Raw genomic sequence first — 19,686 nt, 5'->3', positions numbered from 1 at the left:
AAACATGGGTATGGTAAACATTTGTATGTCGTATATAAAGGGTAAAATAGTATTCAAAAACAGCCAAAATAGGCTCAGACCCCAGAGGGTTAACTGTAGTGGAGCATGCTCTCAGATCCCCCCGAGAAAATGTGGGCTCTGATAGGTTGTGTTGTTGCTGACAATGATTAGCTAAGTTAATTATTAATCAGTGTTCCAAATTGTTAAGTTTGTAACTTCATGAGACTAACTTAGGTGAATCTTTTCTCTGTTTTACAAAGCGCTGCCCAAAATTGAGAGAAGACTCAGTAAATCAAGTCATATCATTTATTATAATTAGTAATTATTCATGATAATTATTAATCATTCTGATAGCCATCTAACCACGCTTTATACCGTGAGATAGACACAAGTGTTGCTCAGGTTCATCCTTACATATTTGATATCCTTATGGGAGGTATAGTATTTATGATAACCCCCTTTTTTCTTTTTTTTAAAAACATATTTGATGCTCCGTGCAAGCTATCATTTATTTATAAAAGAGGCATCCTAATATCCCTCAGTGGCATTACTTTTTTTTAAAATCCAGAAAAAAACACGTTTAACACTTAAAAAAATGTGTACTTAACTCAAAACAGCAGCCATTAGTTTGACACATCTCCAGAATTAAATTAATTTTATTGCTTAGTTTGTTGTAACCTGGTTTACTCATGTGATGTGAAGAATGACTGGGAGATTGATTAGAGTAACTGGTGAGTACTGTAAAATGTAAAAAATAAATGCCGTATTTTGAAGCCAATAAATAAATATATCTGTTCTACTGGATTGATTCAAATGTTATTCATTTATGATACACGGTCACCCATAAAGCTGGAATAATTTTGTTTTCAGACGCAAGTTTTGAAAAGATACACACTTTATCTGTCAAGAATAAATCACATTGTCACAAATATTTTATAGAAAGAGGTAAAAAAAAATATTTTATTCCAACTTCATTGGCGACCGTGGATTTGTACCAAACCTTCATTTTGGGCATGATTCATCAGACGGGACAAAATAAAAAAGTTTTGCTTTGTAGAAAAAAAACCCTTTAATGATCATGTTAATATATTTACAAATATAACTTACAAACAACTCAAACAAGGTACAGCATTATTATATCAAGGACTACTGAATTTCCTTGCCATCAAGAGAACTTTGGAAATTAAAACACAATCACTAACAAGCGTTACATAAATATGGGGCAGAAACAAACATGTCTAATCTTTGCCTTCTTCAGAAACAAAGTTGTTGGGCCAGAGGTGTAGAGTTCTTTAAGAGAAATTGAAATCAAACAATGGCTGATGTTTTCTTCCTGTTTGGCATTCATGACTAATACACAGAGATAATGAACATATAAAAAGGAGGACAAGGGTGTAGCCCTGCTCTCTGGATATGGCATACATTCTTACCAGATCATATCAGGGGTGTCAAACTCTGGCCCGCGGGCCAAATAAAATTACACTGCGGGCCAAATTTGAGGCAATACAGGAAAAAAATGATTTAAGTTAGTAAAAATAACTGGAAAACTGTTCACAGACTTTCTGCAGTTATTGTGTGTCAATATTTAGTTTATTTATCCAGTTAATAAGTTCTGTACTGTTATTGCTATGCATTGAATGTAATTTGAAATGAGGCAATACCAAATTATTATATTATTATTGTACTACAAAAGCTGACCTGCCGGTAAAAGGTTTATTTGTTCAATTTTGGCCCGCGGTTTTATTAAAATTTTAAATTTTGGCCCATTGTGTATGAGTTTGACACCCCCGATATACACTGTGCTGTAAACAATTGAATCTTTCTAAATGACTCCAGTTCAGTTCATGATCTCCATGCTTCTCTTAGAAATTGATGATTCAGCTGCTCAGTGATCCTCAGCAGCAGTCATGTGTGCTGACTAGAGCTGCAACAATTATTCGATTAATCGAACAATAATCGATTATTATAATAATCGTCAACTATTTTGATGATCGAATAATTAGTTTGAGCAGTTTTTTAAAGACAAGAAGTCCAAATTCTCTGATTTCAGCTTCTTCAATGTGAATATTTCTGGTTTCTTTGTTCCTTTATGACAATAAACTGAATATCTCTTTGGTTTGTGGACAAAACAAGAGATTTGAGGACGTCATCTTGGGGTTTGGGAAACACTGATTGATAATTTTCAACATTTTATTGACCAAACAACTAATCGATTGATCGTTTAAATAATCGACAGATTAATCGGTAATGAAAATAATCATTCGTTGCAGCCCTAGAACTTAAATCATTCACCTGAGCAGATATCAGAATGGAGGAATGCATACTGAATAATTTGCATTTTAATGTTAAAGTAGGAGAAACACAAGATTGATTTGAATCAAACATACATTACATTTTAAGAAGCATTTTTTTTTTCATTTTTACATTGTTTTAATTGATGATGGTGGACTTAAAGATGTTTCTGCAGTGTGTGACACTGTTCATGTCCTCAAATGGAGAGAGAAAAACAAGAGGTGTCTTTAAAATAGAGGGATAATGAAACTGAATTAAAAAAAACTGTGCAATTCTAAATAACAGACACAAACAGACACATCAGTGAAGGGATCAACAACAACAAAAAACATTTAGCTCCAGCTGTTTAATTGTTTCCTACATTTGGCCCAATGGCTATGCAAAGACATGAACATAATATTAATAATCAAACACACACACAGGGACTGAACTGTACGTGGCATCTTTAATCTACAGTGTGATTGATCAGTTCTACAGAATAATAATTAAAAATGTTTTGGAAGACTAATCAAGAGTATGGAAGTGCAGTGATCAAAGATAAAATCAGAATATGTGGTGATGTGATGAATAGCCCAACATTTGAGATAGAACACTTTTTCACAAGCGATAGATGAAAAGAGCAATATTAGCTTATTTTCAAATGTTTGGACTAGCTTTAAATGATTTTTTTCTGTTATAATTAAGAGCTCTGAATGTTACTAAAAAGTCTTAGAGGAATAACTGGCGGAGAATCATGGGGGTGGGTTTCCCTGAGAGGAGGAGACATCAACAAGTTTCCTAAAAACATAAACACACTTACACATGACAGCGAAGCCCAGACCGACAAATGTTGCCCAAATCAACTCTGGAAGCCCACTCATGAATATACATTTAAACAGACAACAATCCAAGTATCAGAGGGTCTTTGATTCTTTGTTCTTTTTCAAATTTGACAGATCTTGGATATAGGAATATGTGTTGATTTTGTAGATCTGGACTGTTAGGGTAGCTGGCTGGAAGGTAATGGACTAAAATGCTTCCTGTGACTCATGTTGACCAGCTCCTGTCTGAGTAGATCTTTCCAGGGTTCCCACACTTTTTCACCAATGAATTTTCAAAACTTTTCCATAACTTTTCCATGATATTTTACCAAATTTACATGACTTAGTTTTGAACCAATACGACCCATTAGAGATCATAGAGCGCAATAACGAGCCTCTCCGGCACCTGGTCTCACCACCTCATCCATGGAATAGCCACAGATTCGATTAACTCAAAATCCGTGGAATAGCCACAGAATAACTGCAATTTCCGTGAAACTGACACGGATTTCACTACAATGCAAGTTAATGACAGTCATGTCCCGTGGCTATTCCATGGATATTTTTTCCTATTGGTTTGTTCCAAGTCACGTGACTTTCAAGGTCCCGGCGGTCAGAACGAAAAACATGGCGGACAGTTCTCTCAATTTTAGTGAAAAAAATCAATATTTTGACTTAGTTTCTGCATAAAAATGGATTTTGATCACATTTCTAGCAAGAAATATATGTTTTATTTTCTAAATATTCACTCAGTGAATGTACATAATCACTTTGTATGTTGGAATAGCCACGGGATATGACTGTCATTAACTTGCATTGTAGCGAAATCCGTGTCAGTTTCACGGAAATTTGAGTGATTCCGTGGCTATTCCACAGATTTTGAGTTAAGCAAATCCGTGGCTATTTCACGGATTCCTGAGACCAGGTTGCTTTCTGAGATCTTCTTCTGACTTTTCAGGTGCCGCGTTCGTTTTGCGATAACGCTGAACATTAATGTAATTTAATGCAACTATAGACTAAATTTTAAACATTAGACAAAACATTATAGCCATATTTCCAAAACTTTTCCAAAACAGTCCATTTATTCCATAACTTTTCAAGTCTGGAAAAAAAGTTTTTTAAATTCCATAACTTTTCCAGGAATTTCATGACCGTGGGAACCCTGTCTTTCTTTACATTTTAAGCCATTTTAAATCATTCTATTATATTAAAATAGCTTTTTTTCCATTGGTATATGGTGTATCTTTTATGCAAATCAAATTCCCAAAAATGTATGGAGGTCAATCATTTTAAAGACAACTTTAATATTAATTTCACTTTGACAAAAGGGTCAACTTGCAGAGTTCTCCGTTATTGTTTAATGTTCAAACAAGCTGAAGAAAATTAGACTTCATGGTCAACATCAGAAAATAATCTGAATGAGAAACACAACAAAACAAACTGAGATGAGCGAATATTTCACCTCATCTATCCAAGATGGGATCGTTTTAGGGGTTTGTCTCTTCAGAAATCACTGCTCCTCCTTATTTATACAATACCTGAACCTGATGAGCTCTTTACCCAGCTGCATGGTGACTAAACAGTGTTTTTGTATGTTTCAGCCCATTTATTAAAGCTGCATTAACTTATTTTGTGGCTACCTGGTGGCAGAAGAATGGTGCAAATTAAACAGACATATAACCACCTCATGAAATTATGAGAAACATGTTAGCAAATAATTGACAACCAGCAAACACACAGCAACATTTTCATTCATTTGGAGTTATTTTTGTGTTCACCTTTTAGCTGTTTTTGTCTCCACAAACTCCAGAGGAAAATATGACTCTTTAGCTTGTAAATGCTCCACTATGTTCTGTCTGCTGTTTGCTGCCGAACAGGTGGAGTACAAGAACTTTATCTTCATCATTGAGATTAGCTACAAAAGACTTAAAAACTGAGGTGCGCTGCAGAACGGTCATCATTTTCTGTGCGTTTGTCACTAGACATGTTTGACACAGTCATTTGATCCATTGTTGAAATAACCACATTTATAAATGGTGCTTTGAAAATAATGTAATGTATGACTTCTAGTACATGGTCTTAAACATGCATAAACAGTAGAATGGTCCTCTAACAAATGCCTTATTTAAAATCACTGTCATACATCAAAACACTAAATAAGCAAATAACACATTTAATTAGTTTAATCAAAGTGGATATATATCACTGAAAACATTTGGAAAAAAGATTTTCTGAAGTGATAAAAACATTTTATGCACAAAAAGTTGATTTCACTAATAGTAGAAGCAGTAGAAATGGGTTGTTTTTGTTTTTTCATATTGTTCAACTTCAGTTTTATCCACATCCTATCAAAATGTGTCTTCACAGAGTGATCAGCCAATCACGTTTCAGATACAGAAACTTTATCCTTCTAAATAGACATAACCAGCACGTATGGAAATCACAATATGGAATTCTCTCATGTCCAAACAGGATGTTTAAAATGACCACTGATATCACTGACAGTAATAACATTGGACTAAAGAACTGTGTTCGCCTTCAGTCAGGAAGATGACATCAACAGATAGTACAGGGACAGTTTAAGACATGACAGATGAGTCTGGATCATATTTCCAGAACCTCTTGCAAACATATTTCAGGTTTAATGAGAGTGTTCTGGAAACATGGCAGAACATTAGCTACGTTAAGCAGCAATGGAGCTCACCCCAAGCATGACTACAGCAGAGGATTCAGACAGAGTTTGGTTTAATAGACAAGGTGAGAACGACGCCCTTCCTCAAAAAGAAACGTTATAGTTTCAAATGAGCCATGTCTAAATGGTTCACAGTAGCTCTTAGGGATGAAAGAAATGCAATGTACAGAAAAACTAAAGATGAGATGTAAAATACATAATTCTAAGGTCACATTTCTATTTTTGCAAACATCTTTTTGTTTTCAATCTGATGTTTATGAGCTGCTTTGTTTGTGCAACAGTCTGCACATGTACAACACTTCTACTGCTGTTAGACTAGATGAGGATATACAGGTGTATCTCAAAATAAACTAAATTGAAATATCAGTAATGTAAAAGTCTATGTCAGTAATTCAGTTCAAAAAGGTGAAATAACACATTTAGATCCATTACACACAGAATTAAATATATAATTTCTGAATTTATTTAATTTATTCTAATTATATTGATTATGGCTTACATTTAATGAAGACCTAAAATTCAGTGTCTCAAAAAATGTTATTACAAAAGACCAATTTGAAAAAGTATGTTTAATATGGGAATGTTGGCCTCTGAAAAGTATGTTCATCTATATGACTGTTTGACTTGAACCACTGGAAATGGACTTTTCCATCATATTCTAATGTATTAAGATGCACCTGTAATAGAATCTTAATATATCATTGCAGTTATTAACATCTGTATGACAATAATATCCTAGTGTTTTATTCTGAGTGTTGTTTCAGTGTGTGTTCATGACCAGCACAGCACAGGTGTTGCACATGGACAGTTAGCTTGTATCTACACAGGCTCACTGCTTCATAAGCCTCTCACACTCCCTGAAAACTCGTTTGGAATGGTACTTATTAAGGCAGACCCTCCATGTGAACAAACATGTGTGGAAGTGTGTAGGGAGAGGGTGTAGTTTGAGGAAAGCCCTGTGTCACCCACTTTTTCACATAGAAAGTTGCAGCTTCATTATGGGCTGAAACATGTGCCACCAGAAACTGAATTTGAATTATTTATATTTGAATTTGAATTGCTTAACTTGAATAATTGCATTAAAAACTGAATTTGAATCACATAATTTGAATTTGTATTTTTCAATTTGAATCATTAAGCCTGTGAAAGAAAGATAATGTCATAATGTTGCGCTCTATTGTGTGCAGAATGTTGCATGCATGTCTGCACAGTGTTTTATTTTCACAGCTCACTGTCAGTTAATATCACATAGTTGCTAAGTATTAGACTAAAAGGGACATGTAAGCCTTCAATGGTAATAGCTATTTAAAGCTTGGAGTGGCTCAGTGGGGTTCTGGGTGTGCGGCTGGCGTGGCCTGTGGTAGTGGTGGGGCCCAACGTGATATCTTTTCATGGGGCCCTAAGAACCCCACATCTTTCTCTTTTTTTCGGACTTTGAATTCCAAAACTGAATCCCACAATCACTTAGCGTTTTAACTTCTCTCTCAGCTGACTCTTTTCATTCTCACACAGCTACTTCTGACACTTTTCATGTGATTTTTAGCTTGTTTAATTTTTATTCTGTATATAGCGGTGTATGTTTATGTGTATATTTGTTTTAAACTAGGGTTCTGAGAGAAAAGTAATTTCAGTTCTCTGTATGTGTACATGTGTAGCAGAACTGACAATAAAGTGACTTTTGACTTGACTTGAATGGTCCAACATTGTGGATGCTGTTAGGGAGTCTGTAATATGGATTGCATCATGCCTCTCAATGACAGCAGCCCCCAACAGGTAGAAACATTTTAACCTTTAGACCCTGGCATGGTTTTTAAATTGTTTTTATTAAGTCATTCTGTTGAAACTTAGAAGGCAAGTACCCATGTTTGCTCATGGTGCTCCATCTGTTCTGACTGCTGTGCTGTTACTGGTGCTACAACGGACTGAATGACACTGTTTTCACCTCGCCAAACAAACCAAACTAGTAAACTGCTCCTGATGCTGCAGCCTTCAAGTGAACTGCCCCAAACATGTTTTCTAAGAACACAGTCCTTTAAATATGATCAGCTGGTTAATTGACATTCGGGCAGACAAAACAGAATTCTAACACATAAGAGTTTTCAGTTACATGGTGCCATAGTGACGTTCAAAAACAGTTGAATATTACAATCTCATTAATAAGAAAATGGTAAAAAAAAAAAAAAGAAAAAAAAAAAGAAGAAGCTCTACATGGTTTAGTGTATATAAAGGAGCATGTGCACACTTTAGATCTGAGATGCCAAGCCTGAGGGAAACCAGTCAGAAACACAGTCTGGAAAAGTTATGAAGGTTCATATGGCAAGATCATCACTACGCTCTCAGTGGATTAAAGGAAGCCATTAACAAATACTGGAAGGACTAATGCATTTTCCTTTACATTTAAAATGATATATTAACAAAGTGTTATAACACAGAGATAATGCATTTATAGACAGTCAGGCCAGGGCTGAGAACAGTCCAGCTCCTCTCCCTGAGAAGGAGGGGGGTCTCAACCCATTACTGAGCCTTACATTGGCTGGTTTGGATTAGGGTGGGGTAAGAAGGTGGAGACAGGAAGAGCTGCAAGGCCACGACCCATGGGTCATGCTGCTGTCGCCATGGTAACCCTGATATGGTGCAGCACAGGAGGATCTGAAATGCAGAAGAAATTCTGTTTGGCTAGGGCTTTCATCCCAAAATAAAACAATGAATGAAGATAATGCCTAGGCTTTTTTTAGAGGCTTTTAAAAGTGAAAGTGCTTGTCGACAGAACTGCAGCGATCAAGTATTTGATACTCTGAAAAGAACGACAGCTCTATTCTTAGCTTTGTTTGGAGGAACAAAGCAGAGAAGTAGTAGAAGGTAGTCAGTGTATACATTGAATTCAGACAGAGCGATAGATATTAATTTTTTTTTCCACGCAGCCCTTTTACTCATGTCCTTTGTTCTCCAAATTGTCTTATTACTTCACCGTCAACCTTTTCCAGTCAGTTTACTGGTGACATCCTAGATGCCTCACACCAGACCAAATGGAGCCAACTGTCATGACTTACAGGTTTACAAACGCCATCAAGGTACCATATTTCCTCAAATAGTAGCCGGGGCTTCTATTAATAAAAAATCAGTTTGGGACCCGGCTAATAATAGGGGCAGGCTATAATTTGAAGGAGGCTTTTATTAAAAAAAGAAAATCAGAGCAGCTCTGACCGGCACTTTTTAGAGTGTTTTACACAGCGCATTGTAGCCAGTTACCCGGATGTCGGCCATATTGGAAGTACTCGGATGTAAACAAACAATGAACAGCACGCTGAATGTTCATTTTAAGCAGGATTTAAAATGTCTAAACTACTAAAAAGACCAGAAGAACGTGCGTAAACGGCTCGACTTTACAGAGAATGACTAGGACAGCGAGAGAAACAACCATATTTACCTACAGTACTAACTCGTGTGGCCAAACTTCAAAATACAGGTGTTGTGTTGAAATCTGTTACCCGTCAAATGATGTTCCCTGAATGGTGTTCTCCGTAGCATCACCTCCACGGTTGGAGTTAGGATTTCAGTTTAAGGTTAGGCCTTGTAGAGAGAACTGTTTGGGGTTAAGGTAAACTTGGGCTCAAGTTACCAACTTAAAGGAGGACTGGTTGGGGTCAGGGGTCAGGTTGGTGCAGGTTAAGGTAAGGGGGACACATAGACGGGGGAACAGACTTTGACACCCGGCTTATAAAAGAGGCCGGCTTTTATTTACTAAAAATTGTTTTTACACCCGGTTACTAAATGAGGCCGGTCATTAATAGGGGCCCGGCTTTAAATTGAGGAAATACGGTACTTAAAGAAGCCCATGGACACCACAGAGAATACTATTAGTGAGGAGAAGCTTAACATGGTTCGGATGGAAACTAAACTTGCTGACCTTGAGAACTCAATCTGTTGAGATGCAATTCATGTTGGGGACCTGCCCGACAGTTTACCTCTAACTCTCTGACCAAGGGGTTTCCTTCCCTGAGAGATGATAGTAGAGGTCATGAGAGCTCATCGTATCAGCACCTTCTGGGTATCAGCAGTCTCAGAACTGTTGTTTATTGTTTGTTTGTTGCACCGGTCGAGACCAGGTCCTACAGGCTTCCAGCTTTTCTCCTCTCCAACGTTCACCATACAACACTGCCATCCTTTTCCACCAATTATGGAAATAAGGCAACCAAGCCTTCCTTCTCCACCCAGTGAGAATAAAATTGGTTTAGGAGTCTTAAAGACCCATATCCAACACACACAAATAACCTTTTTCAGTGCAGGCTCAGCTTCAGTCCAGTAAACTCCTGTATGATGTTTAGACAACAGACATTTTCAACATAAAGTTTATTCCAGGTTGGTTCTCAGATCCAGGAGGAGCAATATGGATTCTGTCCTGGCTATGGAACAGTGGACCAGCTCCAAGACTGTGTCCTCTGGGGAGTCCCGTGGGAGGTAGTGCAGGAATATGGGGTATCGGAGTCATTGCTACAAGCCACCTGGTCCCTGTATAAGCAAAGTATAAGCTGTGCCCGGCTGTGGCTCAGTTGGTAGACCGGCAGCACATTGATCGGAAGGTTGGTGGTTTGATCCCAGACCATGGCAGCCTATGGGCAAGATACCGATGCTGCGTTCATCGGTGTGTGAATGAATTCCCAATGGTGGCAGGTGGCACCAGTGTGCCCTGGTAGCCTCGGCCACCAGTATGAATGTATGTGTGTACGGGTGAATGAGCGCAGTCTGTAGTGTAACGCAATTTGGATAAAATCGCTATATAAGTGCACTCCATTTACCCCTAAACTTGACAAGCACATTTTCAGTGGCTTTCGCCAGGGCTGTCCCGTCAACAATTCTGTCCTTGATTTTCATGGACACAATCTCAAAAAGCTGCCTGGGGGAGTGTCTAATTAATCATGTCTAACATGAGAATTTCTTTGCCCTTTGGGGAGGATGCCGTTCTGTTAGCTTCATCAAAGTATTAACTTCAACCCTTAATGGAGTGGTTTGTAGCCAAGAGTGAAGTGGTCGGGATGAGAACCAGTCCTCCCAATCTGAAGCTGTGTCTGCCAGTAAATGGTGGACTTTTTCCCTCTAGGTTACTGCACCAAGCAACAGAGTTCAAGAACATCTGAACGAATTAGGAGAAAATAGAGTGTGACATGGACAGGCGGCTTAGTGTGGCTTCAACTTTTATGCAAGCATTTTACAGAATGGAAAACGAGACGGAAAGTAAAGCTTTACTAGTCCATCTGCATTCCAACTATCACCTAAGGTCATAAGCTTTGATAGAGACCACGAGAATGAGATTGTGGATCCAAGCAGCTGAAATGAGTGTCCCCTGTAGGGCTGCTGGGTTCAGCCTTACATACAGGGTGAAGAGCTTTGACATCCAGAGAGGGCTCGGAGTAGAACCGCTGCTCCTATGTGTCCAAAAGGCCCAGTTAATGTGGTTCATTGATCAGATCATGATGCCTCCTGGGCCTCTCCCATTAAGGGTTTTCTTGGCATGTCCAACTGGTAAGAGGCCCAGGAAGAGCTGGATAACGCTCCTCGAGGAGAGGGTCATCTGGAAAATTTTGTGTAGCCTGCTGCCCCTGCGACCCGGCCCTAGTTAAGGTGATGAAAATGGATGGATGGATGCTTAAGGATAGTTGGATGACGATTACTACACCTTTGAGCAGTGTGTTGGGAATGTTCAAGGTACTATTCAAACACAATGACCCTCATTCACATTTATTACAATGTAGTCTTTATGACAAGACCAAGGGGCCACCTCTGGGCTGAGCAGTGAAGCCAATGTGTAGGTACCTTAAACCTGCATTCTTTCCTATGGTCAGCAGGGGATGACACCACTGGTTGCAAAAAAGTCAGTTTTGAGTTGAAAGTCAACAGGAATATGACCCACCATAACTTTTTTTTACCTCAGTAAACAACCTCATAATAAGTTTATGTTCTCAATCCTAAGTTTCAAGACTTCTTCAATACAGCACGATGTTCACTTTGTATTATGATCCCAATTGGAGCAAAATAGATCATAAAGCAGGGTATGCTTTGGGGCTGGGCTACCTAATGATCCACAAGTCACTACTTTCTAATGACATTATGAGAAGTACATTACCATAATGTTGGCTCATTGCGTTGTTCATTCTCTTCCTGAGTGTTGGCTCTTCTGGGCTGACCATCTTCCTCTGGACACGGAAAAAAAACAAATTAATATAGTTATGTGTGCCTTTTCCCTAAATGTGTCATGTTTATTTAGATTTGTTGAAGATATTCACAAAAGCAGGTAAAACCAGACTGACACTGCTGCTGAATATTATGAGACTGCTCAGCGGTATTGGCCAAAGGAGGAGGCACATCTTTAGCCATACAGATGGATTTCATTATTTGAATTTTCTTTTATTACATAGTGTTTTGTTGTCAGTCATTAGACACTCACCTCTTTAGAAACAGTGTGACACTAACGTATTTCCTACATTAGGATCATCTTTTTAAGTCCAGGTATGAGGTCAAATTTCCAAAGCTACACATTAATCCAGTCTAAGGCTACATTCAGATGGAATCTGATCCTGCCCATTCTGCTGCTGGTGTCAATTCATATCGAAGGCTGATTTCAATCAATTTTCCAATTAATTGAAATCATGATACCCCTTACAGTGATTATGTTTAACATTGTGTGGGCAGCAGTTCTTACCAGAAGGGTTTCCCTCTACATCGTCGAGAAGATTAGCTGTCGAGTTGGCTGTGCCCAGTCTGGAAAGGGGCTTAGTTAAGAACACCATAACCAAAGCCTTGCAAGGTAGATTCATCTCAAAATTGACGGACTCACAGAAATCGTGTTAAAAAGTTATTGAGGCTGATCTATGTCTGACGACTTATGTGAGCAGCAAAAACCTCAAACATACGCTATGTAGACAAAGTAAATGGAGTGCACTTATATAGCGCTTTTATCCAAAGCGCTTTACACAAAGTATGGCAGTGCCTTAATAGATAATGTAAGACTTTGATGGTATAAATGCATCCCCAGAGGCAAGGACTCCGCTTCCTCCATGTGGATCTCGCTTGTTCAACCAGCAGTAAAGAAACAAACAACACTAACAGTAAAACAATATGCTTGTTGTGTCTCTGGTTTGCTGGAAATGAGAGTTTAGTTACTGTGAAATCACTTTGTGAACAGAAAATTTAAGTTGCTTCCAAACTTTTGGCCTGCAGTGTATGTTTGCTTTAATAACACAATTTTCTCAGAAACCAGTATGGATTATTTGGATTTTTGGATGTGTTTACTGCATGATCACACTTTACCTTTATTGAATTGAACCATTTTCCTCAGTTTACCTTTAGGCATACATTGATGTTACCAGACCATTGCTGAATAAATGTTAACAAAAGAAAATACATTTTAGGGTTGAGAAGATTTGGAGGAGTCACAACAACAAACCACAGTTTGCATTTTTCACTTTAGCTCTTTGGCTTTTGAGAGTTTGAATACAAAAATCCCAATAAATCTCAACTATGTTCATATCTCTGACAAAAGAAACAAGAGTACAGATTTATACATTAAGGAAAGAAGGATACACAAAGTCTAAGCAATAACAACCCAAAGACCTGATAATTATTGTAAATATGTGTTGTAATAAGTGACTCTTTTTTATAATAATCACATTTATTTTGTTGCAAAGTATAGCAATGAAACTATGATTTTTTAATATAAATTTGATCTTGCTTCCAAACTTTTGGCCTGTAGTGTATTTGCTCAATTTAAATAAAATATGATCATGGTAAATAAATATGATTCGTACACTGTACCACCTTACAAAAAATAAACAATTAGCCAGATAATGTGACCAAAGTTAAGCAAAGGATACGAATGGTGCTTCAGCAGCATCTTCCTTTTTGACTTTCTCCTCTTTGTCTTTTCTGAGAATGTTCTTGCAATTTCAAACAGCTTCTTTCTTGTTGCTGAAAGAGAGAAAACGTCCTAGGTCAGTAACAGTGATATGGTAAATGTGCAAATGGTAATGCAATTATTTATGAAATATCAGTAGTATTGTAAATCAGTACACTTACATTTGCCCATGTGTTTGAGTTTGTCTCTGAACAGAGCATCATCTGAGACTGCCTCCATTGAAGCTGCAGAGTACTGTTCTCCTGCACACAGACACAGCAACACTGCCCAACTGTACACTAGTGCACTGGCACAAAAACACATAAAGTCTAGAAACAAGTATTTATAGTATGATGCCCATAGTACAAATCCTGGACACAACCAACAAATATCACAGTGAATGCATACACACACACAGACCAGTATTCAGTACAATTCAGTGTGCAAAGACACAGTTGCAAATAGCTTGGCAGAGGAAGCTTGATGAGTGATATCTACCTGTGGAATTCTCCATACTAGATGAATGATTGGACTTTGATTTCTTTGATTCATACTTCAAGCGATCTAAAAACAGAGAGCAGATGTTATGACCACTGATGTGAGGAAAGATGTGATGAGTTCTGATAGAATGGTATCATGCCCAGACTTCTAAACCTTTATATCAATAATCTTGACCAGTGTCTGATGAGAGGGGAAAAGATGTGCATTGTTGCACGCCTACAGTTAAGGCAAGCATTTTGCTTATAACATATTTTTTATTATTATTATAAGCTTTTTTCAGCAACGCCTATACTTCAGAAGTGCGAAAAATGTAATGTTCCCACTGCTGACATAAACATCACTGTATTAAACTAATACAACTAATAATAAGTAAAATAAGTCACTGATTGTTCATCGTGTTCATGTTGTCCAGCTTGTCAAAGAATATGGGAATTAGGGGCAAATAAAAAAAAATGTCCTGAGTTCACACTCTGATTTTTACATTTAGACATCTACTTTCTTATAAAGTCACAGACTTTTCTGCATTAATTTGTCATAAAATGTGATCTGATCTGCATCCAAGTCCCAAGTATAGACAAACACAATGTGCTTAATCTAATACCATGCAAACAATTATAATTTTTTTTATGTCTTTATTGAACACATCCATTAAACAATCATAGTGCTTGTGGAAAAAGTAAGTGAACCCTTACGCTAATGACTCCATTAAGAGCTAATTGGAGTCAGGAGTTAGCAAACCTGGAGTCTAATCAATGAAATTAGATTTTAGTGATGTGTAGAGCTACTTTAACCTATAAAAACACCCAAACTTTTTAAGTTTGCAATTCAGAAGAAGCATCTGCTGATGTGAACCATGGCTCGCAAAAAGAGATCTCTGAAGACCTGCGATCAATAACTGTTGATTGACACTAAACTGGAAGTAATCAAAGTAACCTCAAAGACTTCAGGTATTCACCAGTCCACAGTTAGATAAATTGTTCACAAATGGAGACAATTTATTACTGTGGCTACTCTCCCTAGAAGTGGGCGTCCAGCCAAGTTGACTCCAAAGGCCCAACGCAGAAATCTCAGTGAGATAAACAAGAACTCCAGAGTAACAAGTAAAGACTTGAAGGAATCATTGGAACTGGTTAACATCTCTGGCGTATTTTAGACTCATGAACAAAGATTGAACAGGCATGGTGTCCATGGCAGGACACGACAGAGGAAGCCGCTGCTTTAAAAAGAAAAGAAAAAAGCATCCCTTTAGGCCTGTATGGCAAAAAGCATCTTGACTCTCCACAAGGCTACTGGGAAAATGTTTTTGTGGACTCATGAAACGAAGGTTGAATTGTTCAGGAAGAACACGCAGCACTACATATGGTGTAAAAAGGGCCCTGCATTCTAATATGAAAACACCATACCAACAGTGAAGTATGGTGGAGGGAGCATCATTATTTTGGGCCGTTTTGCTGCCTCAGGGCCTGGACTGCTTGCTATCATTGAGGGGAAAATGAATGACCAAGTTTATCCTGCAGGATAATGTCAGCGTGGCTGTCTGCCAGCTGAAGATCAGTAGAAGTTAGGTAATGCAGCAGGACAATGAGCTTAAACATCAAAGTAAATCTACTACAGAATGACTTCAAAAAAAGAAAATCTGCCTTTTGTAGTGTCCCAGTCAGAGCCCAGACCTCAATCCAACAGAGATGCTGTGGAATGACATCAAGAGAGCCGTTTATACTAGACATCCTGAGAATATGTCTGAACGTTGTACAGGTCTGATCAGCAGTTACTGGCAGCGAATGGTTAAAGTTATTGCTGCCAAAGGAGGCTCGAGCAGTTACTAATTCCAAGGGTTCACTTCGTTTTACAACAGCATTATGAATGTTTCATGAATGTGTTCAAAAAAACATGAAATATTATAGTTCTTTGTGTGGTATTAGATTAAGCACATTGTGTTTGTCTATACTTGGGACTTTGATGCAGATCAGATCGCATTTTATGACATATTAAGGCAGAAAACTAGGTCATTTCAAAGGGTTCACATACTTATTCTTGTCACTGTATAATATATATTCCTGAGATTAAGTGAATAATGTGATTAAAGAACTTGGAAGTCAGAAAAGTTTATCCTTTGGAAAACACCTTAAAAACCATGAGTGGGGATCAGGCAGAACTGGACCTCTAGATTTACCTACTGCATCAATGGAAGCAAGGGCCTTGAATCTGACCATAAGCTGAAGGATGTAAGACTATGACAAATGGAGACGAATGGAATTCATGTTGTCCAAGTAAAGAAAAGCAAAGAATTGCACAATAACAAAATAACCACCAGCAATCCAACACCATTAACAGTGCTTAATGCAACAAAGCTAAAATGTGTAAAGGAAGATAATTGTATTTCTATTCAGAATCATAGTTTAATAAAGACATTTTGGGATATATAGGCTTGTACGAAATGAAAAAAATGTCTCTGTAGATTGGATGCTGGACAGAGTTAGGGGAGCTGTCTAGGAGACTTACAGATTTTGGCTTGACCCATAAAGTGGATACAGCCTTGTAAGCAAATTATAGGAGACTTTTACAGATTTTGGGGGTGCAGAGAATACCAGAAATGTATTCAGTATTTCAGTGAGAGCCTCACAAAAAACCACATCACCTGACTGCATGCTACAACATTAGGTTCACGTGGCAACACGATACATACAGTAAGCTCTACTGTAACTTCACGGCTTTGTTCAGTGACATTAATGTAAATTTACGACATAAGTTAAAAAAAATGTATATCTAATTTACTCATCTATTGATCATAGACTGACTATTGACTACAGAGTGACACTGTTTCAGAATGAGTTTAAGGCACTTTTAGGCAGATTTCAAGCTGAAACTTGGGACAAAAATTGGTCCTGACCAGGTTAAATTTGCAGCATAAGTTACCATGGTGATCTAACCAGGTTCAAAGAGAGCAACCTTTGTAATGCTAAAAAAACTTTAGACTTAACCTACCTCGCTAACACACAGAGCTCTATGGTAGTGCTGCTTTGTTTTTCTCTCACAACTGAATATTCATTTTCAAAATGTAATGTCTTTTTATAATTATTTGAATATATATTCAAATAAAGAGTATTCACCGACAGCCCCAGAACTGCATAACATGCATCAATCCAATGCCTATTGTGCGTGTGGTTGTGTGCATCGAACCCTGACCCCGTACTGTGACACTTCAGTATGAAAACACAAACTGTTATTATTCTCTACTGGAGCTTTGGGTTGCTGATATTGCTGTGTGGGTTTGTAATCACACATTTCATTTTCATTACTCAGACAAAAATAATTCCAAAGAGACAAGCATAGGACTGGAGCATTAAGGCAAATTGTTGCAATAATGGCACAAAAAAACCCAAAAGCTTTCAAAATGTGCCCTGTGGACGTTTGTTGTAAAGTTTACATTCAGTATTACTCACCAGGCACATTGTGTGCAACCCTGAGCAGTACAGCTACTGACACTGACCTCTTGCGATGCTCTGAACAGACTTTCTCTGTGTATAATGGAACGATTGTATACAGTCATACCTCTCTCCAAAGCGATGAGGAACTCGCGGTTGCGCTGCAGCTCTCGCATAAACTCCTCGTTCTGTAGGAACAGGGCAATGCGCTCGTCTTCCAGATACTGTTTCAGTTTCTTGTCTTGTTCTGTAGCTCCTGTGGTCAAACCTGGACCTCCAGCGGTCCCTGCAGCTCCAGACTGAGAAGCAGATTGGGCTGTCCATTGGCTTATTGAAGAAACTGAGGAAGATGATGATGATGAAGGCTGGGACAGACTGCTCTGAGAGCCCTGCTGAGGTAAAGACAGGAGAGGTTATTAGTTAGGGTCAGGACAACTACCATTAGTACTTTACAAACACTTTGGAAAATATTTATTTGTTCCTGAGAGTAAATTGAGAAGAAATGTGTATGTTAAATACAAGGCTGTACTGTACTGTTTGAGTAAGATGCTTGTCATTAAAAAATATCCGTTTGTAGATTTAATAAACAAGATACATTTAATTTAATTATGGGGTTTTTTTCAGGAGTACTGTAAGAATTTTGTTTTTCAACAATTCCAGACATCCATTGTTTTCTTATTTTCTGTAGTAAGAAACCTCTTGAAACGTGCTTGACTTGCTTATGTATTCACTTATGGGAAGCACTCATTTTGTCAAAGGTTTGTTATTGTATAATGCAGTGCAGGTAATGCACATCAGACCTCTCAAATCAATCTGCACTCAAACTGCATTAGCATAATGTAACACTAATAAATATGAACTTAGACCTGATATTCCCTATAATGGACGACGCAACTTAAGCATGTTTCTAACTGGTGTATGGAAAAGGAATAGACACTGGAATGGCTGAAACAGTTGGGAAAAAAATCCCCCAAAATGATTCAACTGAACTCAGGATGGCTACCAGAAGAGAGCTCTTTACCAAATTTGTAAAAGACACACTTGATAGATAGCCAGATAAGTAACCTCCTGGCAGTTAAAGAGCCAGCATTTCAACATAAAATAAAAGCCCTCAGTGATTGACAAGACATCTATAGTCGTGTTTCCTGGCCGCCGAGAAAGTCTCAGGCCACGCCCTCTCAAATGTCCACTCACTTTGTGTGTCTCCATTACAAAAAGGCCCCCAGAGGGATTTAGAGACTCCGGAGGTAACGCATGGTTTTCGATTGTCGCATAATCGCTTAGCAACAGTTTTGACCATGATCTGTGATCACATACGCGACAGATTAAACACGGAAGATGCAAATGTGGCCGCCCTAGCTAACTGTGCACAACGTCAGCAGCTGATCATAAAGAAAGCAGCATGGCTAATTATGCACAGCTTCTCCGCTGATCATAAACAGTGATAGTGAATTAACTGGCATCACTAACTGTGCACAGAGTGTCCGGCGCTTGTTGTAAACAAACAGAGATCGCTAAGTGAACACCCCCTGCAGCAGCAGCACATACACATTGTACTGCTACAGACCTAACTGATGGCCTATTAGCAATTTGCAGACTGGACGCTAAGGGGTTAAGATCCCCTCCGGCTCTGTGACTGCAGCTGGGAGAGACTGCTGCAGGAGGATTGTGCCTCTTCAACTCGTTCTTACTCTTCTTAACGAGCCGCCGGCCCCCGCCGCTCGTTAAGAAGAGTAAGAACGAGTCTCCAATAACACCAAAAAAATTGCTGGATTTATCTCTAGTCGCTTTTTTGAAAAATAGTCGCTGGGGGGGGGGTCTGAAAAGTCGCTAAATATATCGAAAAGGTCGGTAAGTTGACAACACTGCTTCGCCGGCTTTTACAAATGACGCATGTTGTTGTAGTGTCAAGTACTGCGTCACTTCCAGCTTAGCGTTCTATCCAATCAGTAACCAGGCTTTTTCAGGGGAGAAAAACAGCCCTACTCTTCGACAGGGACAAAAAAAGTCCGGACAAAAGATCGCTCAGGACAGCTCATATTCAAATTAGGGGCGTTTTGGCGACCCGCCTCATTCCAGGTATTGGAC

The 19,686-nt window shown here is 38.4% G+C and overlaps 1 protein-coding gene across 2 annotated transcripts in view; it reads right to left on the bottom strand.

Annotated features, from left to right (window-relative positions):
- Positions 1-7,588: 7,588 nt before the first annotated feature.
- cuedc1b (CUE domain containing 1b) overlaps positions 7,589-19,686 on the bottom strand; it is a 31,031-nt gene continuing 18,933 nt past the window's right edge. Inside the window, exons 5-11 of one of the 2 annotated variants that reach the window (XM_059331051.1) lie at positions 17,726-17,987; positions 14,171-14,236; positions 13,855-13,935; positions 13,653-13,746; positions 12,482-12,540; positions 11,906-11,975; positions 7,589-8,433 (exon numbers count right to left, since the gene is read on the bottom strand). In XM_059331051.1, the coding sequence (XP_059187034.1) occupies position 8,433; positions 11,906-11,975; positions 12,482-12,540; positions 13,653-13,746; positions 13,855-13,935; positions 14,171-14,236; positions 17,726-17,987 (633 nt within the window). In that variant the 3' untranslated portion in view covers positions 7,589-8,432. Of the gene's footprint in view, positions 8,434-11,905; positions 11,976-12,481; positions 12,541-13,652; positions 13,747-13,854; positions 13,936-14,170; positions 14,237-17,725; positions 17,991-19,686 lie in introns of both variants that reach the window. The other variant, XM_059331050.1, reaches the window with a different exon arrangement.

Source organism: Centropristis striata, chromosome 4, assembly GCF_030273125.1.
Source record: "Centropristis striata isolate RG_2023a ecotype Rhode Island chromosome 4, C.striata_1.0, whole genome shotgun sequence".
Lineage (NCBI taxonomy): Eukaryota > Metazoa > Chordata > Actinopteri > Perciformes > Serranidae > Centropristis > Centropristis striata.
This window is presented reverse-complemented; position numbering and strand designations above follow the sequence as displayed.